The sequence below is a fragment of the Periplaneta americana genome, chromosome 17, assembly GCF_040183065.1.
Source record: "Periplaneta americana isolate PAMFEO1 chromosome 17, P.americana_PAMFEO1_priV1, whole genome shotgun sequence".
Taxonomy (NCBI): domain Eukaryota; kingdom Metazoa; phylum Arthropoda; class Insecta; order Blattodea; family Blattidae; genus Periplaneta; species Periplaneta americana.
Window position 1 is genome coordinate 63583840 of NC_091133.1, and position 19232 is coordinate 63603071.

At 36.3% G+C, this 19232-nt stretch overlaps 1 protein-coding gene across 2 annotated transcripts in view; it reads left to right on the plus strand.

Moving 5' to 3' along the window:
• The window catches only part of LOC138692799 (monocarboxylate transporter 12), a 323250-nt gene that overhangs the window by 280175 nt on the left and 23843 nt on the right, over positions 1-19232 (plus strand). Inside the window, exons 1-2 of one of the 2 annotated variants that reach the window (XM_069816016.1) lie at positions 1135-1246; positions 8173-8306. In XM_069816016.1, the coding sequence (XP_069672117.1) occupies positions 8202-8306 (105 nt within the window). In that variant the 5' untranslated portion in view covers positions 1135-1246; positions 8173-8201. Of the gene's footprint in view, positions 1-1134; positions 1247-8172; positions 8307-19232 lie in introns of those variants that run through there. The other variant, XM_069816017.1, reaches the window with a different exon arrangement.

Sequence of the window (19232 nt, forward strand, 5' to 3'; positions counted from 1 at the left end):
AGGACCACCCCTCATCGGCTGTCCGCGACTGCTTATTCAATATATTCACAGCTACCCTCCATATCTGGAGGCCGTCTCCTCGATCCGCAACCTGAGGACGCGCCCTGCAGTGGTGATAGGGACCCACAATACATGGGGCGAACTTTTCTTACTGTATGAATACAGAACTTATCGGCCTACTGTGGCTATACCCACACCTGGTCACGCCTACGAAACCAATAAATACCTCCCACATGTCTCGACTGTTATTTGGGCTGCTTCAGCAAAACTAATCGGCTTAAGTCAAACACTCTGTACAACCTACAGAATAATGATATTTATTTTTTACTCTAGGGCCCCTGCTGTTTAAAATTGAACTAAAATCCTTTTACCAATATGTAATTATGATGGATGAAATACGAGTAATTGCCTCTCGTTACAGAAATAGTATTATTTGAATTCATATTTTCATATTCGTATGCATTTATTCTCGGACTTGTGTTATTTTAACAAGCGCAGTTAAAACCGTTTTATTATTTGAGTCCTGGGTTGACGTAGCTTTGAAATGGAGTGAATATTTGATGTGCGTACATTAGATAGAGACAATGCGGGGAAGAGTTTTATTTCCACAGGAAACGGAACGTTTATCTATCGTTAGCAGTACGAGTATGATTCTGATATTTTTGTTATTGCGAATTTGTTGTCTATTGACTTGAAATATTTCATGTAATTATTCTTAAAATGTTCTTTTACTAAGCTGTTATGGCCCGAAAGTTATTTTGCTTGATGTATAATATACCGTTTATTCTTCCATTAACTACTGTATATCGTTATAGTATAAAAATGTATTTTCTGAATGTCAACTCAATCTCTCTAGTGTAATCTCAGTCCGAAGACATAAAAATGTGCTTACAAAGAAGTCATTATATCTAGTAATATCTAGTACTCTGCTGATTCAGTACTATATTCGTCACGTATGCATATAAGGCTCCATGTATCACTCGGTACACACATATTTATCGATGGTAATTACTAATTACCACGCTCCAAGGTCGAGCTGGCAGATACGGGAGCACCCAAGCACTGCATATTATCGGTACATTCTAATTGATTGAGATTAGATTAGAACCTACATGATTACACTCTGTGGCTACCATCACAGACAGTTGGTGAGTTGTCACCCGGTGCACATCCTGATTTTAGCGAACATGTCCCCTGAGTTCATTCGCAGTTCGTCGTGTTGAGCGTTCCTCCAGTGTAATATCTGGTAAGCGTCATTGTCATAAACTTCAAAGTTTGGGCCTCAATGGTGCCTCTTCTTTATGTAAAAATTTATATAAAGTCATTCGATCAATCTGTCAGTCGTTCAATCAGCCAGTCAATTCTTTCAGTCAGTGGTTTGATTATTCAGTCTATCATTAAGTCAGCCGGTTAAGTAAGTTGGTCAGTCTGTTGGTTGATAGGTAAGTCATTCAGTCAGTCAACGGTCATTTTATCGGCTCTTCATTAAGTCGATCATTTAATTTGTGTCATGCATAGTGATGTAAAAAACCTGTTTTAATCCGTTTAAATCCATATACATAGGTTTTTATGGATTTAAAACCCTGTTTACTAGGATTAATTGGATTTATTGAATGCAATTTCAAACATCATATATGCCATCCATTTTGCATACACTAGGCGCTAGGGTTGTTGGCGTATGCTATGGGGAGCGTCTTTGTCCTCTTTGCAGAGAAAAGGACCCCTATAAACATATTTTATTACAGTGTGTCGAATTGGAACATGTACGGAGAAAATATCTACCACCCTCGATGCTAAGTCAGAATAGGAGTTCTCTTGCATGTCTTGACCTCATGGGGAATAGAGAATGGAAACAAAAGACTGGATTGTTCATCTTGAAGGCGAGAAAGATCAGAACTTCAGCTGTTCAAGTTTATGACGCGAACTGAGGAAGGGATAATAGTATCTACCCAACTGTACACTTTTATGTCTTTTAGGTTAGGATATATTATATAATGGGTTTTATTGTGCCATTTCCATTTTAATATGTGCGTTCTTTTAGAGAGTAATCGGATGTAATCATAGGTGGGGGGACCTACAAAGGAGGACTTGTTTTGGGTACAAAGCACGTACGGTCAGAAGACCCGTGCATTGCATGTTAGAGAAAATTATGATAATATAAAATCTGTATGTATAATATTACTCAATCAGTTCAGTGCGCGCTTGTAGACCCTAACCAGTCGTGTCGTGATGCTGTACTGTGTAAGCTCATGAATACATTGAGACCTCGTTCAAGAATTTGGAATCATTTTGAAACAGTAGTCTGTGGTGAAAGGCTTATGTTCTGGACAGGCTTTATATTCAGTTGCTTCACGAATATTAACTGTGTCATCTTCTTCGGCTGCATGCGAAAGAAACTGGTCCGCTCAGGGCAACATTCATACAAAACTCAGAAATAGGCTGTGTCCAGAAAGGTTAGAGAAACTTGTAATGGTATGATGGAACTTAAGTTCACTAGATCTGAACTAGTGAATCCAGAGCCTACAATATCTGATGAAGCAACTACCGAGGAAGATTAATGTAGCAACAAGAAATGAGGAAGATATTTGTTTTCTAGTTTATAACTAACCATGGTGGTTTTCAAAATGACAAGAGAAGAGGTGTTTATTATTTTTAAGTTTTATTCCTCTTACTATTAGTGTTGCTATATTACATTTGTAACATGTATTGCTTATTATATATATATATATATATATATATATATATATATATATAAACAAATCTCCAGTTGCCTAGCAACTCAAAAGACAAATGAGTAGAACATAACCTATTAAAAATACTTTTGAAGTGATCTCGTGCTTATACTATATATTTATGTATTATTGAGGATTACTATGACACAGCACGGCGACCTATGGTCGGTCCCAGGAATCTGTGGAGTAGAAAGACGAAACAAGACCTCTGCGCAAGTGGTATGTGGGAGGGATGGGACCAATGACTGCTCTGTGGGAGGTATTGCTTGAACGAAGCGAGCAATCGCTTGCAGTAGGGGATAATTTCTATGTGATCTCTACTCTACCTTCTACCACGAGCATCTTACCCCTTAACGTACTCGAGCTGATGCTGCCCGTAATACACTTCGGCACAGATAGACTTCGCTCCCATATGCGCGAAGTTACTCCACAGATCCCTGGGACGGATCATAGTAGATCTATTATTTTTACCCTTCAAGTTTCTAAACAAGCAGTCCCATTTGTCTCTAAACCAGTGCCCTCCGCACGTCGCCAGTAGGAGATTAGGGAATGCTATGGAATAATATAATGGAGTTCACACCTGTGGAGTAACGATTAGCACGTCTGGCCGCGAAACCAGGCAGCCTGAATTCGATTCCCTGTCGGGGCAAGTTACCTGGTTGAGGTTTTTTCAGGGGTTTTCCCTCAACCCAATATGAACAAATGCTGGGTAACTTTCGGTGTTGGACCCCGGACTCATTTCACCGGCATTATCACCTTCATTTCATTAAGACGCTAAATAACCTAAGATTTTGATAAAGCATCGTAAAATAACCTACTGAATTAAAATATATATATATATATATATATATAATGGAATGGAGACTGGGCGGAGTGATGTTGATGCCTAACGTGGGAGAACTCGAGAAAATCACAACCTTGTTCACCACACGACTCTCTATATAGTCCTACTATATTTTTTCCATAATAACCCTCGGGCCTCACCTGTACTTGAACGTGAACCATCTACGTGACAGTGTAACAAAATTTGGACCACTTTGACACCCCAATAATAGGCAATGAAATTGAATGAGAACTAAATTCATACACAATGTACTGCATATCGAACGGGAGCTTCTATGCTGAATTGCGTCACAATGACAATAGTATTGGAAATCGTATCACTCCAGGGAGAAAGTCTTACAGCCTCAATGTCAATTGAAAATTGCACACAATAGTCCGTGAATGGAATGATTATGTGTCTGCTAAGAAACCATAAACTTAGTTTCGGAGAGGTGAGGAGGTTACGTAAAGGAGTCAACAACCTCTTTGTACATTGCATTGGACTTTTTGTATCAGCTGATTGGGACGTGCGTGGGCAGCATTTTCTCACATGTGTCTTAATTCGCTCGAGAGTTGTAAGAACACGACGGTGCCACGTGGGCTGGCAGAACAGAAACTTCCTCTTTGAGATGTATAACACACCTACATTTCCAGTTCTTTCAAACGAAGTGCCATAAACATAATTTGAACCCACACAACCGCTTTGTCACATGTTACAATAGACTAATAGAGAGAACTGTATTTGGCATCTTACAGATCATTCACCTCGAAAAACTTACGGTTTCCTTTAAAAATTCATCTGAATCTAAAATTAACAGTAACAGGAATATATATGGTAGTGAGACACTGATACAATGAAGGAGAAAGTGAAAGCTTCCCAAATGGAAACTTTTAAATTCATCTTAGGGGTTAAAGATAGGTTAAATTTTATTGACACACATATTGGCATTAGTCATATAATGAAACTGCTCAATATTGGGATAGAATACCAGACTCAACGTATATCATGAACATGGAAAACACAGATTAATATTATTTCCTATCATTGGTTAGTCAATTCCTGCAAAGAAATGGTTGGGTTTGATAACACAGTGTGTGTGTGCGTGCGTGCGTCCGTGCGTGTGTGGTGGAAATGAAATAAACCCTGCAGAATCTTAGAGCGAATAGTTCATGTTGTGTGTAATAAAAAATGTGATACCATAATGGTGAAAAGTTCATAGTTTTCTAAAAAAAAAAAAAAAAAAAAAAAATCCCCCCCCCCCCGAATGTTTAACACGCTCTTATTCGGTAACTATTGCGAGTTGGATCGTGATTTTTTTCATCTCGATAGAAAATCTAATAAATAATCATTTATGCTTCTGGAATATTTCAATGGCGTGAACGGTTTTCGTGTAAATTTAATTTAAAAACCATTAATTTCAAGCCACTGAACGATGCCACAACATTGCAACGTTGTAAATAAAGAAGCAGGCGCGAGCCAGTTTACGTACGCTGATTTCGTTGACCTCGTATTGCGATATGAAAGGAGACTGTTAGTAGCGTGGTTGCCGGACTGCTGGAACTTCCAACTTAATTCTCTAATTAACCTTGCAGTTAATCACAAAGCGTAATATAGGTTTTATATTCATTCAAGTGTACCCCATCGTCCTATATATATATACAGGTGACCCGTAAGTAATGTCATTTTCAGAGGGATATTCTTTGAGATATTTAAAACTTAAAAGTTTAATACTGTTTTGCTCGTTTTTGCTTCCTTTCCGAGATACATATTGTTTTATATGAAACATATCATAGCATGTTTTGGGAAAGCCATTGATTTAATTTCCAATATGCTCAGTCAATTTAATAGAGCAGTTTATTATGATAGTAAATGATAGAAAGAATTTCGGTTTTGTCCTTTAAATGTGAAGAAATATATTGCTTTCTGAGCATGCGCAGTATGTTACAACTGGAACTTTGAAAATTTATGTGGCCCAAATTTTGTTTCTAGGTCTGTATTATTCCTACTTTCCTCTGAAGAGACTTGGAAAATCAGGAATAATCTAAATCTGGATTACAGACCCCAGGGATCAAAGCTGAAACTCCCGAATACATGTTTTGCATAGTATGATAAAATAATTAACAATAATTAATTGTATAAGGGCTCATTAATTTTCCAGACATGTGGAATGAAACGTGTCTTATTTTACACGACTTGTGTGATTGAGCTCCTATGTACTATTTTTATGGAATGGGGAAGTGAATCCGATAAGACAGATGTAGATTTCCATTTATCTCCAAATGAGATAACCTCAATTACTAAGTATCACTTATTACAGAATATATCTTAAGTCTTTCTTATTGATCATAGTCTTGTTTTGATACATAAATCAAGAACAATTACTGTCTTGTGAATTTGAACGTTTTTTGTGATTCAACAACAGTAGATTTATTTTATTGGGTTATTTTACGACGCTGTATCAACATCTAGGTTATTTAGCGTCTGAGTGGAATGAAGGTGATAATGCCGGTCCAGCACCGAAAGTTACCCAGCATTTGCTCGTATTGGGTTGAGGGAAAACCTCGGAAAAAACCTCAACCAGGTAATTTGCCCCGACCGGGATTCGAACCCGGGCCACCTGGTTTCGCAGCCAGACGCGCTCACCGTTACTCCACAGGTGTGGACTACAACAGTAGATAAAGACCAAACTAAATCTCGCCTTCTTGAACACAAATTTTTAATTCATTTCACCACAAAATGGAGAGTTTTCAACTTTTCGAAACAATCGAGAAGTCTCTCCGCAGTGCTTGTGTAGCCGAGAATCCACTAGGCAGAGAATTTAAGTGTATTTGGTAGAGAATTCAAGTGGCAGCACTGACTGCTAAGCATATGATGAACTGGAGATGTGAGGTTGTCAAACCGGAATGATTAGGGGAGTGCCAACTTTCTACAGGGTTGTATTCTAGGATTACTAGAACTAATACTGCTGCGGAAGGACTTTTCGATCACACTGTATCTTACTGCTCTTAACTTCAGGTATTATAAGCATGCCACATGTATTACAATATTCACCAGTTGAGTCGTCTTGAATCTTATGTAGCCTCATAATACGCTATGTTCGAAATATTGTGAGATAGACTGAGAATTAGAAAGAAATAAGTGTCACGGTGTCACGAGGGTTTCACATAATTTCTCATTACACGCTTTCATTTTTATCCAAAATTCAGATTCTTTATCAAGTTTAGAATGACATTACTATAGGTATATACTTTATTTTTTGAGCTCCTTTTCTAAAGAAATGCAAGGTAATTCATGCGTTCCGCACGGGACTCGCATTCAGGAGATCGGCGGCTCAAATCCCCGGACCGACCAACCTGACTGTGGTTTTTCCGTGCTTTTCCACAATTACTTAGGCAAATTCCGGGTTGGAATTTTCATTGTAACTGTCCATTCTCTTTGTCTTCCCTGTAGAAAAAGAATTTAGATTTCATAACATTTCATTCATCTTCATCATATGGGAAAATTCAGGTCATGACTCATATCTTCATTCGCTTACAGGAGGAGCGTCCTCTCCGAAACTGTCTCTGGGTTCCAAGTCTTTCCCTATATCTCTGCCAGGATTCATTGCTTAAGAGCACTTCCGAGGGCGCTTCGACACCTTAAAAGGGCTGGCGGAATGGATCCTCTGCTGCTGGTCACCTTGGTGGTATGAACTTAAGGCGGGGGTGTAGGGAGCCCGTTGGTTGTGCGGGTGAGGGTTTCATTTGGCCAGTGGGCTGGTACACTTCATTCTCATTCATCCCATAATTCAGGATGCACAATAGGCCACTGTCGAGCCGATGTGCTTAAGGGTCGTCCCTAAACCTCCCCTAGCCACTCAATACTCAATTCTAGAGAAATAGGAAAGTGAAATAATTTAACGTGAATCCAGTTGAGACGGTGGAATTCCATGTCCTGGATACCATGCAAAAGATAAACTTTATATAAATTGTATTGAGTTACAAACAAAGGAGAACCGATCATTCCACTTCTCAGTATTTTCAGTTTAATTGAACACGGAAGCCTGCTTTATTTTTTTCCTTTAGCAACCATCTTTGTTCTCTAATTTTTTGATTTTGTTGTCTGATAAAGTACTTCGAAATATTTTGTAGAAAAATTTGCGTTTAATATATTCTACAGTGGAGAGAGCATTTATGTTGTTTTCCAGTATATTGCAGCAAAGCAGCAAACACTTTTGCTGTTATGTAAATGGCAAAAGCTGTACATTTTTTATGTTTAACATCATAAAAATAAGAACTTTTAAACAATGAGTTGACATAATAACCAACTGCATTATTTATTGGGCGGCATTGCTGATTAAATTGAGTTATGAGAAGGATTTAGTCCAATTTCATTGTGTGCACAATAGAATCCAAATCATTTAACACAATTTTGTTTAATCCTGAATGGGAGCAATTAGTAAACATGCTGTTAGTGAGCGTTAAAATGCCTAACCTCAATACTATTTGTTAATTTTGCACATAATTGCAGTGAAATCAACATATTGCAGAATTACCATGAATAGCGTATTTTCTGCGTTCCGCATTAGTGAAATTCAAACAATTGAGGCTCAAATAATGGCTTACTTTTTTTTAACAGGGTCTTCCGATTCGAAAAGGGAAAACATCATGACGATTCTGAGAGCCATTCCCGAGCACAGACCGAAGAAGGAGATGGAGCCGCCTGACGGAGGCTGGGGATGGATGGTCGTGTTGGGAGTCGCCATCACAAACGTGAGTGCAAGTCTACAATGATTAGACTATCGTTTTCTTCCCGTACCTATTTTGACGTCAGTTTTCAGAAAGACCGTAGTAGGCATATTTACATTAGGCTATGCGTTTTTATTCTGATTTACACGGGAGATGGCCAATGTTCAGAAACATCTATAGCAAACAGATATAGGCCTATATCAATCATAGGCCTAATTGAAAGCATTTCAAGAAAAAGATAGCCACCGGCGTGGCTCGGTCGGTTAAGGCGCTTGCCTGCCGATCCAGAGTTGCGCTCGGGTGCGGGTTCGATTCCCGCTTGGGCTGATTACCTGGTTGGTTTTTTCCGAGGTTTTCCCCAACCGTAGGACAAATGTCAGGTAATCTATGGCGAACCTCGGCCTCACCTCGCCAAATATCATCTCGCTATCACCAATTCCATCGACGCTAAATAACCTCGTAGTTAATACAGCGTCGTTAAATAACCAAGTAAAAAAAAAAAAAACAAAAAGATATATTGATTGAATTTCAAAGACTATTTATTACACTTTTACTACGTCATACTTTTTGCAAACAAAACGGTACGGAAAGACATATTTCAACCAATCACGGCTGGTTATTCTACAGTGTCATTACCTCCCTAGTATTTATTTGTTTGTTTGCCAACATTGTACCTTCAATAATTGTACTTTTTAAAATGATTCATGTTCATTTCATCATCCTTAATTAAAACGTTTCTATCATTCATCAATCGGTAATTATGTATGGAATTATAGGGTGGGGTAGCTTATTTAAATCCAATTTTAATCCACTTTATTTATTACAGAAGGAAATATTTAAAATATGTCTTCATAAATCTATTGATTTCCCATCTCAAAAATTGTTTTTAGACTTTAATGTTCTTAAAATAAGACAAATTTATTACATTGTATTAATAAAATTCATACATGAAAATCGAAATAATTTTGTATTGTATTCTCATAGTTATGAAACAAAAGGTATGAATTCTTTAAGATTGTTCGAAACAAAATGCAACACTGCTACATTATTTAATCATAGTAGTAATTTAGGCCCAAGAATATATAACAAATTTATATTTAGATATCCTAATCGTGTCAGTTATAATTGTTCTACTGTAGTATAATTGTAGTATTAAATTTAAAAAGTTTTGTATGGATTTTATAAAAATTGTAAATTTAAATTAAGACAAATTGTATTACATGAGCCGTTCAGAGCAGAAGTGGTGTAAGTCAAAAATGGGTAATGAGGGTTAAAGTAAACATTCTGTAAAATACAGCTCAAAGTAGCAATTAATATTCAATTTATTTAAACTATTAGTAGTCAGTGGATAGCAAGAAGGACATGATAGAGAATGGATTAATCTAGCACAGGATAGGGACCGAGACGGGCTTATGTAAGGGCGGCAATGAACCTCCGGGTTCCTTAAAAGCTATAAGTAAGTAGGTATGGAGCCGGTGCTCACCCAATATTATGAGGTAGCTACATCGATTAGCTAAGTCCAGTTTCGAAAGCCACCTACAAAGACTGGTCGATCATCGCGCTAACAAAACGTTACTCTATACTGAGTGGATGATCGTTCATCTTTGCTGAGTCATGTGAATGTAATGCCAGCAGTCGATTCGTAGGCTTTTCCCCTCCATGGGCTGTCTTGCAATGAAACTGTGTAAACAAAAATCCAACTTTCAGTGTTTATAATGAATAGAGTAACTTACTTTGAAGGAAGAATATATACATAACGGAATAATAATTTATGAAATTCCAATAAACATCCACTTCTTTCAGATGGCTGCAGTCCGTATGCCAAATTGTCGGGGAAGTAATCTCTTCTATGTAACATATTCAGCTTTAAATGACACAGTGTATTTTGTGCGGTAACCTCTAATTCAGTCTTCCTCCCTTGCTGTGATTCATTTAATTTACATGTTATTGCTTTTTATAGACACCAAAATTGGTTTTATTTTCTGTGTGACAAATAGGGCAGCAAATAGACAATTCTACTAGATCTCACATTCCAATAAAATACCTGTTGCAATTAGCACCATTAAATAAAACAAGTTATTGGCAAAATTTACGCCGGGGTAAAGGAATATATCAGGGTACATTACACCAGACACATTAAAGCTGGCAAAAGCGATCGAGTACGTTACGGCCTTGTCCATTACGTAGCCGAGCAAGAGTAAAGATAGATTGTTCGCGGAAATTGTTAGCCATGTTGCTAAAAGCGCTTTAATTTGTTGGAAAACACGGATTAAGCGTTTCATGAATTAGTACGCAAACCCTACCACTCTATCAACAGTGTCTTTCCTATTTACCAAACAGATTTACTCTATCACTATCTCGTAGTTCTTTCATTATTAGCCATTCATTTCAATACTATTAAACACTAGTACAAACAATCCTTTCTATAGCCTCTATTGGAGCCAAAGTTCAGAATTTAAACCTGGTCAAGGGTGATGATTTCTAGGAGAGTTAGGCATATTTCACATTCAGGTTTAAACCAAAAATTAAAGTCACAATTATCCAGTTGATGTTGATTTCTACTTATTTTCTAAAGCTAATTTATAATGTTCGTTTAGACATGGGATAAAGATATAGAGATGATTATCGGGCTGAACATGAAGCATTCATAAGCATTTCCGCTCAAATAGGCTTTCTGATTACTCGTAAATGAATGGTTTGAGTGCCGATGTGCTGCCTGGCTAAGCCGGCTCCACCATCCGCCACACTGGACATTCTTCTCCGGCCATCAAATCCGTACACCATATCTCTGATGGTGATCTATCTACCGTGTCTCACAGATCTACATGGGTAGTCATATCTCAGTCAGGAAAAGAATAACCTGGGTGGTTTCTGGTGAATCTTACGCAAATCTATGTATCGTCTTTAATACACCATCACAATCATCTACGAATATTTAAGCAAACAGCGTAGAATACCCACCATAACGGAGATCGATTCGGCGTCACGCGAACACAAGTCGTACCCATTTTTTCGAGGCAGATAATAATGAAAGGTGAATTATGGGGAGTGTTTGTGAAACGATGAGGGGAAAAGACTGAGTACCACAAGAAAAAATCTCACAAACTTGGCTTTGTGGACACAAATGAAACTCCGTCATTGTTGAGATTTGAACTCAGGTCAGTGGTCGTTGTCAGCAACTGCTTTTTCAACTACCAAAGCGGCAAAGGTACGGGAGGATAGAGAACTGTTTGATTTTAAACGGATGTTTTTCGATGAAATTTGAACATGTGTTTTGACCGTAGCGAGGTCAACAGTAGGCCTAGGAACAGTTCCAGCCTATTTTTTATTTAATACAATTAAATTTATCCTGAATGAGGAAACTAATGATGTATAACACTTCATAAATAATTATATAGATCATATTCTAATTCCGATAAATAACAAATATAATAGGAATAGATGATCTGGGCCACCAGACAGAGCTAGACTGCTGAAGAAACGCATTATTATGAGTACTTATGTCTATATAAGATATCCTATCTACGTTCTAAAGCTCATTTTTTATACTGTGCGTCTTTCAGACACAGGATGACAGAGTTTTTTTTTCATTCAGAAAGATACAGTTGTATGAACTTTAAACATGAATGTTTTGATTAGCGCAGCGATGTTAAGAAAGTAATACGCATATAGACTTGAAATCATAACAATAGACATAATGTTGCAGTAGGTAATAAAAACGAATATAATTTTATTTGAGTGATTTGTAATGGTTTATGAGTAGGCCTAGATCAAAATAATTGTTTCAATTATAAAAAGTTTTATTTCTGAATGGTGCAAGTGATAATATACAGTAGTCTACAACAGTGCATAAATGAAGCTGCAATTTTTAAATTTCAGTTAACGATAATGAAGTTTATGTAGACGAATATGTTCTGACAGAATAAGAAATCGCTTCATATAATTTACGTAAAATTGACTTTATGAAGTCTGTATTTAATTTGTATATAGGCCTAAATTATTGTTAAATGAAAACTACAATATATACGGAGTGTTTCCAAAGTGATAGTCAATTATTTACAAATGAAAATTACAAACTGAAACAAACAAAAAAGCTCTAACTAATATTGGTCCGCAAATTAACCGTGAGGCAGAAGAATGCTTTTACCGTGGCCTCCTAGATCACGCATTTTGAACAACTGCTCTAGATAGAATTCAGTTAGGGATGTTTGCACGTCTGCTCTTAGTCAATTATACACTTTTATGTCTGTTTTAGGTTAGAATACATTATATAATGTGTTTTGTTTGTGCTATTTTCATTTTAATCTACGTGTTCCTTTGGAGAGTGGTTGGATCTAATGACAGGTGACGGGGGTGAAACCTACAAAGTAGGACTTGTTTTACACAACACGTACGGTCAGAAGACCCGTGCATTGGATTTAAGATACAATTTTGATAACTCTGTAGTCAGCGAGGAATCTCAATAGAATATGTATATATCTCGACAACGGTATATTTTCGGACCAATGTGTATTGGAGCTTTATTACTTATGTTAGTTTGTACTTTTCATTTGTAAATTATAGACCATCACTTTTCAAACACCCTGGATATGCATGAGCCTATGTAATTCTTGTATATAAAATTGGGTACATATATTTAAACTTCATCACGACAAAATTGTAAAGCTGGTAAGAATATCCTTACACATTTTGTTTATTTACTATTTTGTTTAGTTTGTCACTTTTTATACTCGTTGAATAATGTTTTGTAACGTTCTTTAAATTAATTCAGTGATAAGTTACTATTAAGCACAATCTTGTTAGACCCTTATATTTTTGTATTCGTATAGCTTATATAACATCACAGTCTACTATATACAGTCACGAGGCTTGGAGTGATTTTTTTTACAAATCTCGCGATGGTTGCTAGCCGCTTGGAGCGCTGTGAGTACTAGGAACAATAAACTGTGCCACAGCCATCGTGATCTAATACAGGCCGTAAGGCAGACCATGTAACTCGCTTAACCTGATCACTAAGGGCGGCGTTTCAGCCATATAAATTAGTTGGAATGCATAAACAGTAACATATGTTTCTCTAAAATGTAGTGTAATTCCATTAATAAAATTTAAAACAATGATTATGACACACTTCAGACATAATTTACTTGCGAGTTAAGATGTAATATTATTTATGGTGTGAAAATTACGTTGTTCGTATGTGTAATACCTGCCTTTATTTCGATTAAATATTGCGAAATTCTTGTACATTCATTTATGCACGATTAAATAATTTTCAATTGCACCGCACGGATATTTAGATATGTTGAAATTATAGGTTATGTTTACTGTACCAGTTGCCCCTTTCTGTCCAAATTTAGTGATCTCCAATGCCTTGCCATTCATATGAAAATGATAGGTGTTTACTATATTTAACTTATATTCCTAAATTCGCAATCATACATTATAATTAAGCATAATGTCATGTATGATACCCCGGACATTCAATTTTTCTGTATTTTAATACTAAAATTGAGTACTGAATTATTGTATTTATCTACTACTTAAGAGATGAAGTAACACAATTGTACGTACACTAATTTCATAGGAGTGTTATGGTAAATGTTTTATCTAAAATTAAGGAAGGTAGATGTGCTAAATTGAAATCACAATATAAATTCTTTTTTATTAAACCTCAAAATAGCTTCCATTCTAAACTTGAAATGTTGACGCGAACAGATTATGTTAACACGTAAAATTCTCTTCACATTAAAATAACACAGTTTTGTAATTATTTCTGCAACAAGAAGTAAACGGAACTTATACCGGTAACACATTACACTAAATAAAGCTTTTCAATAATAAGCAATAAAGTTATAATATTTCACTGAGCTCCATACACTGAAATAGAAAACCCGAACAAACATTACGGCCTGGTCTAGATCGAAAAAGCATTGACTCTGCCGTATTTCGCATTTTTGTGAAAAGTTCGTTATCGGTTGTAATAACTGTAAGTGGCTAAAATACAATAATTTGAATAACAATATGGGACAAGGAGACGTTTGTAGTACTATAAATTGTAAGAAAAATAGGTTAGAGTTATCCTTCCGAAAGATCCAAGAAGGTGAGTTTATAGAATATAATATATATTTTATGAAAATAATATATAAACCTTATGTATTTCATATTTCAATACTGGAAAGAAGGTGTTAATTCTTTCAAAAGAACACGATATCGAAAGTACAATACATTTTATGGTCTGCCAGGGAAAGTCTCTGTGATGAGGCGATAGTAGCGATCCTGGTGGTAAGCAACTATCTATGGATGCATATTTCAACTGTTTATGTTTGCATATTTAGTAAGTATTAAGCTTCGTAACTGTATATACTAGACTGTGATAACATCATAGGCTATTCCATTTCAAGTGATTTCGTTGATATCCAAATTGTTTATATTCTCATTATGTATGACGTCGAGCTTATCTCGAGCAATTTCCATGTCTTAGAAGTTGTATATATCCTCCTTGTATTATCTTATGTCTTTGATCTTGAGTATGTAATTGTCTATTTTATTTTATGTAATCTCTCAGGTGTCTTCTTGTGTGTTGTTTTGTTCCCTTTATGTATTTAATGTTATTACTATATAGGAAATTCTAGTGCAGTCTCCAAATGCCTACTGGCGAGTAAGCCCCTGAACGGAACCGAAGCCAGTACGTAATGAGCGCGATCCGCCTCACCCATCCCCACCTGTATTGTACTCAATGTTTATGAGCAAACGAAAAGCAGTGCGGACTGCCATTATCACTGTGTTGGTCAAAGTGTTCCACCGTTTCACAATGTCTTCTAATCATGGACGTAGTACAATCAAGGATAAATAGGAAGATACATTTTTTTGTGTTAGTGGGGAGAATGTGAAATGCTTAATTTGTCGAAAATTCTTAAGCGTGTGTTAAAATTCAACATGCGACGACAATAGTCGACTCTTCACAAAGAATATCATACAATTACAGACATGTTGGACATGTGAGAATAATTTATTTTGAGGCTATCTGTATAACTGTTGGTTATACATAATAATCAGTATATTACTCAGTTCCGCATGACAAACATATAGTTTTTTGTTTAATTTTAGGTGAAATGCGTAGGCCTACAAATATTTTGATAAATATAAAACAAGGAAATACAAACAGAAATCACACACGTGTCCTTAGTCTTAAACAAAAAAAAAAAGACTTCTTGGAATATTGGAAAATCAATTAAGCCCTTTACACAAGCATCATTTGTAAAATCGTGCATACAGGACGTTACTAAAATACTGTGTCCAGAACAAAGTCAAAGTTTAAGAAAATTAAATTGTTTCCAATTACAGTTCAGAGAAGGAATTTCAAGATTGTAAATGTAATTGAATCTGAAGTCGAAACCACAACTAACCAGTTTGTGGCTTACTCACTTTCATTGGACGAAAGCACAGATAGAAATGACAAAGCTCACCTAGCCATTTTATCCGAGGAGTTAATAAACATTTTAGTGTGTCTGAATGTCTTCTAGATGTAATTACAAAATACAATTGGAGAAGATCTTTTCCAGGCACTGAAAGGCACCATAGAACAGAAGAGGTTGAATTTGCAATGGCTTGTGTCTATAGCAACAGACGGGGCTCCACCTTCATATATGTCAAAATAATATACAAACGTATGACAATTCTTATTCTTTTGATGATATTATTTGTAAACATAAGCAGCCGTTGTCGCTATCCCACACTGATCGCTCCCATCTGTTGAGGTACGAGTCTCTTCCCCTTCTCTAGCCTTACAGCACACTGTGTTCGGCGGGCAGTATCAAGAGCACGAATGACGATACGCTTTTTGGAGACCTCTGTTCTAGTGGAACAAAACATATCACTTAGTTCAGTCTTTCGGAAACTTTTTCCACATATCCTACATTGTTACGTTAATTCTCACTTGATAAAAGCATAACATTTCGTTCAACACTGAAGCTGTTATGTCCTCATGTCTCTTGATGTCATTAATACCTAGCTATGTGTACATAATAACGGCACTCGTTCTTGTGTATGGTTCAGTAGTATATTGGTCTCTCTGTATTTCCCAATATTTTCTTGGAAGGGAAAATTATCACACATGCCGCTTAGAGTACTTCTAGTAAATCGTTGATATCACTGTTCTAACATAGCATGACTCAAATACCTTGTGACGAAAATTCTCGCCGATAATAATATTTTGTCTGGCACGATAAGTGTTTGAACTTGTCACAATGTGGTGTGATGATATTTATGCTTTATCTTCAGGTTCAGATAGTATATCGGTTAAAGCCATCACTATTACTTATGTCCTTATGATACAATCAGTGTTTCGAGATTATTTAAAACAGGTAAAGAGTTTATTTTTAGTTGATAAGGAACAAATTATGTACAGAAAAGATAAAGAAATAGTTGTCAGCAAGGTGTCACATAAATTTTGCATTATACGTTTCACTTGTTTCACAAAAATCAGTTCTTTTATCATACAGCGAGTAATATTATTGTTCGTCGTCTGTTTATTGTTTATGTCTCTTTACGTTAATCATTTTCAAAACATTGCTTAAGTAGAAATAGGCTAATATCTCTTCAAGAAGCACGAAAGCGAAAAAATAATAATTATCTATTAGTTCTAATTGCACTGCTACTGCTGCTGCTGCTCCTGCTCCTACTAGGTGAACAGTATACAGTAGAACAGAACAGGTTTCACGGCTCGCGTGGCCTTGAGTTCTCCCCCCACCTCCGCGCGCATATCCGGCCGGCCGTGAAACCTGTTCTGCTCTATACTGTTCACACACTACTACTACTACTACTACTACTACTACTACTAAATTTACTTCTGCTATAACCGCTACACTTACTTACACAACTACTGTTACTGCTTATGATCCTACTGTGGCTATTACTCTTATTTTCATTCTTTTTCTTTGAATTTATTCTATCCCATAGTTTATATTAGATTTGGAGTAAGTCAAGAGCAAATTTTTTTGCGAGCTGAGGTAAGGCCGAGAATTCGACATTGATTACCTGATTTTTGCTTTACGATTATGGAAAACCTCAGCTAAAAGTCAACCAGACAATCAGCTCAGGCGGGAATCTAACCCAAGCCCGAATACAGCTCCGGATCAGCAAGCAAGCGAGTTTGCCGACTGAACTACACTGGTGGCTCTACAAAAAATACTGTACATAGAAAACAGATTAATTCCATTTACAAGCATATACAATCCATTAGTTGGGCTATAAAATATACAATGCATAGCAAGCAGATTAATTCAATTTACAGCATATACCTAGAATTCATCAGTTAGCTATAGAAATATACAATACATAACGAGCTACTTCTGATTGAGGTTCTGGCTTGTGCAGGTTGTCCAGAAATTAAATACCGAATTTGTAGAAATAGGGCGTTTCGGGGGTAAGATGTGTATGGTAATAAATTGCAAGTACACTGTATTTCTAAACATTGCAATTGCTGCTGGAGTCCAGGCATTGGCCTTGTGACAACAGCTAAAGACGTGTTCTGTCGTTACAAGTAGGCCTAACTGAATCTGCATGATCTTCAGCTTACCAGAAAAGGTTGCTATGGTGATGTGGAGGCTAGAGGGGTCGTCGTATGGTGACATTCGGACAAAATTTCAACGGCGATTCCATAAAGCTGGACTCTATTATTAATGTTGCTGATATTAGTACTAATACTGCGACTGTTACTGCCATCGCTGCGCTGCTGTTACTACTATCCCTACCACAGCAATTACTTTTATTATTATTCCCGAAACTACGGCTACTGCCTTATAATTCTTACCGTTCCTACTACTGTTAGAGTTACTACAGCTACTACCACTACCGGTACTAGAATTATTTCTACTGCTATTACCAGTACCACTAATACTACTAATTGCGAATACTCATCCTGACATTATTGGAAAGAAATGTGAAGCCTAAAATAACACAGGGTTGCCATGTTTTGGCATTTTACATGACGAAGGGTCATTATGAATGACTTTTTCATGCTCTCTGCAAAAATGAAATTCATTTTCTTCAAAACACTCCACAGTTTTTATGTAATTTCTTAAGTGCGCTATATTTAAATTTATTAGTTATTAGTTATTATAGCTACTATAACTACCGGTACTAGAATTATTTCTAACTACTGTTATTACCAGTACTACTAATATTACTAATTGTTAATACTCGTGGTGACATTATTGGAATGAAATGTGAAGCCTAAATAACACAGGGTTGCCATGTTTTGGCATTTTACATGACGAAGGGTAATTATGAATGACTTTTTCATGCTCTCTGCAAAAATGAAATTCGTTTTCGTCAAAACACTCCACAGTTTTTATGTAATTTCTTAAGTGCGCTATATTTAAATTTATTAGTTATTACAGCTACTATCACTATCGGTACTAGAATTATTTATAACTACTGCTATTACCAGTACCACTAATACTACTAATTGAGAATACTCGTGCTGACATTATTGGAATGAAATGTGAATCCTAAATAACACAGGGTTGCAATGTTTTGGCATTTTACATGACGAAGGGTCATTATGAATGACTTTTTCATGCTCTCTGCAAAAATGAAATTCGTTTTCGTCAAAACACTCCACAGTTTTTATGTAATTTCTTAAGTGCGCTATATTTAAATTTATTAGTTATTACAGCTACTATCACTACCGTTACTAGAATTATTTCTAACTACTGCTATTACCAGTACCACTAATACTACTAATTGCTAATACTCGTCCTGACATTATTGGAAAGAAATGTGAAGCCTAAATAACACAGGGTTGCCATGTTTTGGCATTTTACATGACGAAGGGTAATTTTGAATGACTTTTTCATGCTCTCTGCAAAAATGAAATTCATTTTCTTCAAAACACTCCACAGTTTTTATGTAATTTCTTAAGTGCGCTATATTTAAATTCCGCGCGTA